Source organism: Mandrillus leucophaeus, unplaced genomic scaffold, assembly GCF_000951045.1.
Source record: "Mandrillus leucophaeus isolate KB7577 unplaced genomic scaffold, Mleu.le_1.0 Scaffold277, whole genome shotgun sequence".
Classification (NCBI taxonomy): domain Eukaryota; kingdom Metazoa; phylum Chordata; class Mammalia; order Primates; family Cercopithecidae; genus Mandrillus; species Mandrillus leucophaeus.
The window spans coordinates 1,144,596-1,151,757 of record NW_012102887.1 but is presented as its reverse complement, the minus strand read 5'-3'; the positions used below and the strand labels follow the sequence as shown (position 1 = coordinate 1,151,757).

Genomic DNA, 7,162 nt, shown 5'->3' with positions numbered 1-7,162 from the left:
TAAGATTGCTTATAGCTTTAGAAGTGAAGTAAATTTTTTACTCATGTATTAACATCTCTTATCTTAGTTCAGTTTATTATATAATGTGTCTTTTTTTTAATATTCCACATTTCTTTTAAATCTTAGTGACAAAATTGCCACTGGGTCCTTTGATAAAACTTGCAAACTCTGGAGTGTAGAAACAGGAAAATGTTACCATACCTTCAGGGGTCATACAGCAGAAATAGTGAGTATATTTAACAATTTATTATTATATTTTATGTTGCTGTTTCTTTTTAGGATTCTATTATAAAAGTAGTGGGGCTACTTTTATAATTAGTTTTCAAATTCTACCCCATGTTTTTAGTCTGCCTATATTTATATGGTGGTACCAATACAGTTTAAAAATTACTCTAGTTAATATCTTGCAGATTCTATAAAGAATTGTATCCTGCATTGACTAAGTAGACACGTAATATGATACATTTATAAATATAATAACCAATCTTACTTTTTCTTTTTCATTGACTTTTCTTTAAAGTACTGACTCAATGAGGGTCAATTAAGTGATAAAAACAGTTTTTAATATAATTTTTAAACTACTATATGAAATATTTAGGCTGATTGTTCTCTGTGTATCATTAGAGCCCAAATTTGCATGAATAGTCTGATACTCGAAACAGCTTTCACTATTGGGAAGCCCTTTTCCTTGACCAATTCTGAGATGTATCTTATAACAATTAGTGCAATAATTGGCATTCTGTAAGAACAGATGACAGCTCTTAAAAATAAACAGGCTGCTGCTCCTAATGATTAGTAATACCTTAAATGTTTTTAATCAAAGATTTAAATAAGGAAAAATTGATCTGATTTTAACAAATTCCCAAGTTCTGTTTTGGCCTGTTAGTGGGGATCACCCCTTTCCCTCCATTTCTGGCCTTCATTAGATAGAATGATTCTTTAGATATTTAACTCACTTCCCTTGTTGTACTTTGAAGTTACTCTTAAGTGGATAATACCAAAAGAGAATCCACAAATAGAAGGTACCCAATGCAGTAGTGGTATAAAAATAATAGAGACTTTTAAGGGTCAAAGAGAGAACAGGCTAAAGCAGGAAGCAGAATATAACCACTTCTCCCATAATTGTCAGTAGGGAAATATAGCTCAGTACTTTTTGAATTGAACAGAGACATAAAAAGAATGTGCTAATAACTATTATTAGATGAAGAGGGGAAATTGATAACAAAGAGTGATAGATCTTTTAATCTCAATATTCACTGGAAAAAAAGACACCTGCTGTGAACCAGAAAAAGCAAACAAGAACATACAGGGGTGGAGGGAGGAAAAGCAAGCCACGGTGGCGACAACTTTTGTGAATAGTTGGTGACAGCCAATCTGCCAGCAGTGTTCAAGTTCTAGCACCCACACCCACCCCTGGAACTGAGGAACAAGATACTTAGGACAGACTGTAGAATGCTTGGAAATATTTCTTGAGGATAAGGAAGTTACCTGTAGGTGGGAAAGGGTCCTGTATCCTGCTAATTTATGTACACCTTAAACAAAACAAGAACAAAAGCAGTCTGCTTATTTTAGAAGTAAAATTCATTTACACTCATCCTAAACATTCATGGTGTATTAATCCACCAATAACTCATGCTCTGTTGAAGGTACTTTGCTAGTGACTGGGAATACTGCAGTGAAACATAACTGACCCTTTGACAGCTCTTGCTGTTTGAGAGGCACTGTCCTAAGCCCCTTTACATAAACAGGTACTAGCTTAGTTGTGCCTCATAGCAACCCTAAGAGGAAGGTATTTCCCCATTTTACAGAGTAGGGTACTGAGGCATTGAAAGCTTAAGTAACTTGCCCAAAGTCAAAGAAAAACATAGTGCATGTCGTTAGAGTGTGACCATTTTCCCACACTCTTTTAGATTCTGGGAAATATTTTCTTTATAAATAATTCCTAGGGAGACGTTCATCTTTTTCAGTCAACATTCATCCAATAAATATTTATTAAATATTGACTATGTGTGGAACCCTGGCCTACATGCTTAGGGTACCTGAGAGAATCTGACACAGTTCTTACTATTTAATAGAAGGAGTGAAAGCATCAATGGATAAGTTCAAAGATGTGTTGTAAGTGTCAGAAGTGGATGGGGATTTCAGTGTGGACACAGAGGGAGCAGTGTGGCCTCCTGAGCCCGGGAAAGGTGTTCAGGAAAGACTTTCCAGAGGGGTGGCATGTGCATTCCAGGCAGAGCGAGCAGTCCTGGTAAATGCTGAGAAGTAGTGTGTGCCTGAAACTCAGGTGGCTCTGTGTGATCAGAGCAGAACTTCCTGACCCTCCATGTGGTGCCATGTGCAGAATATGCAAATGTGGATTTGCAGCACACTGAGGGGAGCTGCCTGCTGTGCATGGCCAGAGGTGATGGGCAAGGATCCCTGCTGCTACCCAGCTGCCTGGGTTAACAGTGTCCATGCCTTAGCGTACCTATAGCCCATTCAAATTCAGATCACAGGGTGTGAGCAATTAAAGTGGGAGAGTCAGGCAAGGGCCATATTATGCAGGAGGTTATATACTATGCTAAAGAATTGGATTTTATTTTGCAGGTAATGCCACACTGTTGAGACTTTTTGGCTAGGAGATGGTATGATCATCTGCGCTCTTTGGAAAGATTATTTTTGTACAGTGTGAAAAAGAAATGGGAGGGTGGTAAGATCAGCATTATTGGCCAGTTGGGGATCTTGCTGCAATCCAAGTGAAAAATGATGAAGGTGTGTTGTAAAGATAGATGAAGAGAATGTGAGTAGAACCTGGTTACTAAGTAGTTATGAGGCATAAAAGAAAAGGGGAACCCAGGATGGATTCCCTGATTTTGTGCTTGCATAATGGGCAGTGCCATTCACCAATTCTGTGCATGAAAGAGGAGGAACAGGTTTGCATTGATACGACTTTTGTGTCTTAGATTGATATAAGCTGCCTGTGTGATAGCCAAACAGAGGCATCCATTTAGCAGTTGGCTCTTTGGGGCTGGAACTGAGCAGTGAGGTCTGGGAAAGAGACTTGAATGCATGAGTCACTGGTATCCGAGTGGCGGTAGAAACCAATGAGCAATTGAAATTGCCCAGAGGAAAGGGTAGAGTGTGGAGAGGAGACTGACAGAACCTTGGGAGGATGGAGAAGAGAGAACTTCAAATGATACAAAAAGAAAAAAGAAAAACAAGAAGAAAGAGAGGGAAACTAGAGAACAAAGGTGTCAGTGCTGCAGATGTCAGGGAGGTTAAGTGGGATGACTGACCAAACCTGGATTGGACTTTTAGCCAGAGTGGTTTCAGAAGAGTTGAAGAGTGAGCAGAAGATGGACAAAAATGATGGTAGACTGTTTCCCAAGAAATTTGGTTGTAAAGGCGGAAGAAGGGTAGCTAAGAGGGGTACATAAGGTCAAGGTAGGATTTACTCAAACATATTTACAGGTCACTGAAAAGCATCTAGTCTAGAGGGAAGGAAAACTAGTGGACGCATCAAAAAGCAAACAAGAACATACAGGGGTGGAGGGAGGAAAAGCAAGCCACGGTGGCGACAACTTTTGTGAATAGTTGGTGACAGCCAATCTGCCAGCAGTGTTCAAGTTCTAGCACCCACACCCACCCCTGGAACTGAGGAACAAGATACTTAGGACAGACTGTAGAATGCTTGGAAATATTTCTTGAGGATAAGGAAGTTACCTGTAGGTGGGAAAGGGTCCTGTATCCTGCTAATTTATGTACACCTTAAACAAAACAAGAACAAAAGCAGTCTGCTTATTTTAGAAGTAAAATTCATTTACACTCATCCTAAACATTCATGGTGTATTAATCCACCAATAACTCATGCTCTGTTGAAGGTACTTTGCTAGTGACTGGGAATACTGCAGTGAAACATAACTGACCCTTTGACAGCTCTTGCTGTTTGAGAGGCACTGTCCTAAGCCCCTTTACATAAACAGGTATTAGCTTAGTTGTGCCTCATAGCACCCTAAGAGGAAGGTATTTCCCCATTTTACAGAGTAGGGTACTGAGGCATTGAAAGCTTAAGTAACTTGCCCAAAGTCAAAGAAAAACATAGTGCATGTCGTTAGAGTGTGACCATTTTCCCACACTCTTTTAGATTCTGGGAAATATTTTCTTTATAAATAATTCCTAGGGAGACGTTCATCTTTTTCAGTCAACATTCATCCAATAAATATTTATTAAATATTGACTATGTGTGGAACCCTGGCCTACATGCTTAGGGTACCTGAGAGAATCTGACACAGTTCTTACTATTTAATAGAAGGAGTGAAAGCATCAATGGATAAGTTCAAAGATGTGTTGTAAGTGTCAGAAGTGGATGGGGATTTCAGTGTGGACACAGAGGGAGCAGTGTGGCCTCCTGAGCCCGGGAAAGGTGTTCAGGAAAGACTTTCCAGAGGGGTGGCATGTGCATTCCAGGCAGAGCGAGCAGTCCTGGTAAATGCTGAGAAGTAGTGTGTGCCTGAAACTCAGGTGGCTCTGTGTGATCAGAGCAGAACTTCCTGACCCTCCATGTGGTGCCATGTGCAGAATATGCAAATGTGGATTTGCAGCACACTGAGGGGAGCTGCCTGCTGTGCATGGCCAGAGGTGATGGGCAAGGATCCCTGCTGCTACCCAGCTGCCTGGGTTAACAGTGTCCATGCCTTAGCGTACCTATAGCCCATTCAAATTCAGATCACAGGGTGTGAGCAATTAAAGTGGGAGAGTCAGGCAAGGGCCATATTATGCAGGAGGTTATATACTATGCTAAAGAATTGGATTTTATTTTGCAGGTAATGCCACACTGTTGAGACTTTTTGGCTAGGAGATGGTATGATCATCTGCGCTCTTTGGAAAGATTATTTTTGTACAGTGTGAAAAAGAAATGGGAGGGTGGTAAGATCAGCATTATTGGCCAGTTGGGGATCTTGCTGCAATCCAAGTGAAAAATGATGAAGGTGTGTTGTAAAGATAGATGAAGAGAATGTGAGTAGAACCTGGTTACTAAGTAGTTATGAGGCATAAAAGAAAAGGGGAACCCAGGATGGATTCCCTGATTTTGTGCTTGCATAATGGGCAGTGCCATTCACCAATTCTGTGCATGAAAGAGGAGGAACAGGTTTGCATTGATACGACTTTTGTGTCTTAGATTGATATAAGCTGCCTGTGTGATAGCCAAACAGAGGCATCCATTTAGCAGTTGGCTCTTTGGGGCTGGAACTGAGCAGTGAGGTCTGGGAAAGAGACTTGAATGCATGAGTCACTGGTATCCGAGTGGCGGTAGAAACCAATGAGCAATTGAAATTGCCCAGAGGAAAGGGTAGAGTGTGGAGAGGAGACTGACAGAACCTTGGGAGGATGGAGAAGAGAGAACTTCAAATGATACAAAAAGAAAAAAGAAAAACAAGAAGAAAGAGAGGGAAACTAGAGAACAAAGGTGTCAGTGCTGCAGATGTCAGGGAGGTTAAGTGGGATGACTGACCAAACCTGGATTGGACTTTTAGCCAGGGTGGTTTCAGAAGAGTTGAAGAGTGAGCAGAAGATGGACAAAAATGATGGTAGACTGTTTCCCAAGAAATTTGGTTGTAAAGGCGGAAGAAGGGTAGCTAAGAGGGGTACATAAGGTCAAGGTAGGATTTACTCAAACATATTTACAGGTCACTGAAAAGCATCTAGTCTAGAGGGAAGGAAAACTAGTGGACGCATCTCCCATAGTTGTGCAGGGAAGGGGTCTTAGAATAGGTGGAAGGATCCCTCTGCATCTGAGACTGAAGGGAAGGAAAGTAAGATCCAAGTGGGGAAGTTCCTACCTGACAGGAGAGTTTTCTTGGGGAAGTGGTAGGAGGCCAGCTTGTCTGTTGAGGAGGGGTGAGGATGGAAGTAGAGGCAGGAGTGGGGAATGGGAGAATGTATGGAGCCAGAGGCATCCCTACAAAGTAGGGAATGGTGCTGAGGACTCTGTTGAGGACAGAGGCATAAATGAGCAATACCAGTAACTTTCTGTGCAGTTCTCTTAAGCTACCTTGGCTGGGTGATGAGGCAGAGAGGCAGATGATTAGATAAAATCCTTACCTGATAAAAGTTAATGTTAGGGGTTTGTACGAAAGGTACATCAGATAGATAGGGACTAAGAGTGTCGAGGATAATGGCAGGAGTGATGCTTCCAGGGTGTCAGTTGAATGGGGAGGATGGACCAGGAGAAAAGGCGGATGTCTCAATGAGATGAAAGATCTTCTAGGGGAGGGGAGTGGGAAGGGAAATTGCGACCCTGGATTGGTGAATTGGTGGTGAATTTTCTAGAGAAGATAATACCAAGGTCCATGGTGTGGCCATGGGAGAGACTACTGAAGAGTCGTCTGGGGCATGGGTCTGGGGGAACTGGATGGATTGCCCATGTGAAGGACACCTAAGACTTGGCATTGAGACTACAAGCCAGTAGTCTCTTGATGAGTGAGGGGCCATGATTGGAAGGACTGTGGTGACAGCAGCAAGGAGAAGGAGAGCCAGATAGCAGGGATCTTGAGGGAGATGGGCTTCACTTTTGTTCATGTTCTTCTGTGGTCTGGAAGTGGCAAAGGGAGCCAGTGCCCCTCCAAGCCTGAGCTGGGTGCTGTGGGAGAACAAGCAGCCTCTTTTCAAGAGGAGGACTCTGAAGGACTCAACCTGGGGATAGCAGGTCACACATATGTGGTGTTTTGTACAAAGAATTAGGCTGAATCTGGTAAGGTAATTGCATCTGGAAAATTTTCTGTGTTTAATGAACACTATGAAACTCTATCTTCCTAAAATTTCTCCCATTTCATGTAATTTAGGTGTGTTTATCATTTAACCCTCAAAGCACATTGGTGGCGACTGGAAGTATGGACACAACAGCCAAATTGTGGAACATTCAGAATGGCGAGGAAGTTTGCACCTTAAGAGTATGTCAATAATGTTAATGAGCCTGTTATTTGTGTGAATTCTTATTCGTGTTTTTGTTACAAAATGAGCTCTAAGCTGGATGTTGTTGAGTTGCTGGTTTTCAGACTGTAGTGGTGAAAGAGTATTCCTACTGGTTTCCGGCTATTCCAAAAGACTTGGGTGGAGGTGCTGGGGAAGTCCAAGGAGCTTTTTATTTTGACTAACTTTAGTCTGCAAAACACATCAACTA

At 41.8% G+C, this 7,162-nt stretch overlaps 1 protein-coding gene across 1 annotated transcript in view; it reads left to right on the top strand.

Annotated features, from left to right (window-relative positions):
• DAW1 (dynein assembly factor with WDR repeat domains 1) overlaps positions 1-7,162 on the top strand; it is a 78,092-nt gene that overhangs the window by 32,686 nt on the left and 38,244 nt on the right. Inside the window, exons 6-7 of the mRNA XM_011984957.1 lie at positions 127-226; positions 6,825-6,932. Of these exons, the coding sequence (XP_011840347.1) occupies positions 127-226; positions 6,825-6,932 (208 nt within the window). The remainder of the gene's footprint in view (positions 1-126; positions 227-6,824; positions 6,933-7,162) is intronic.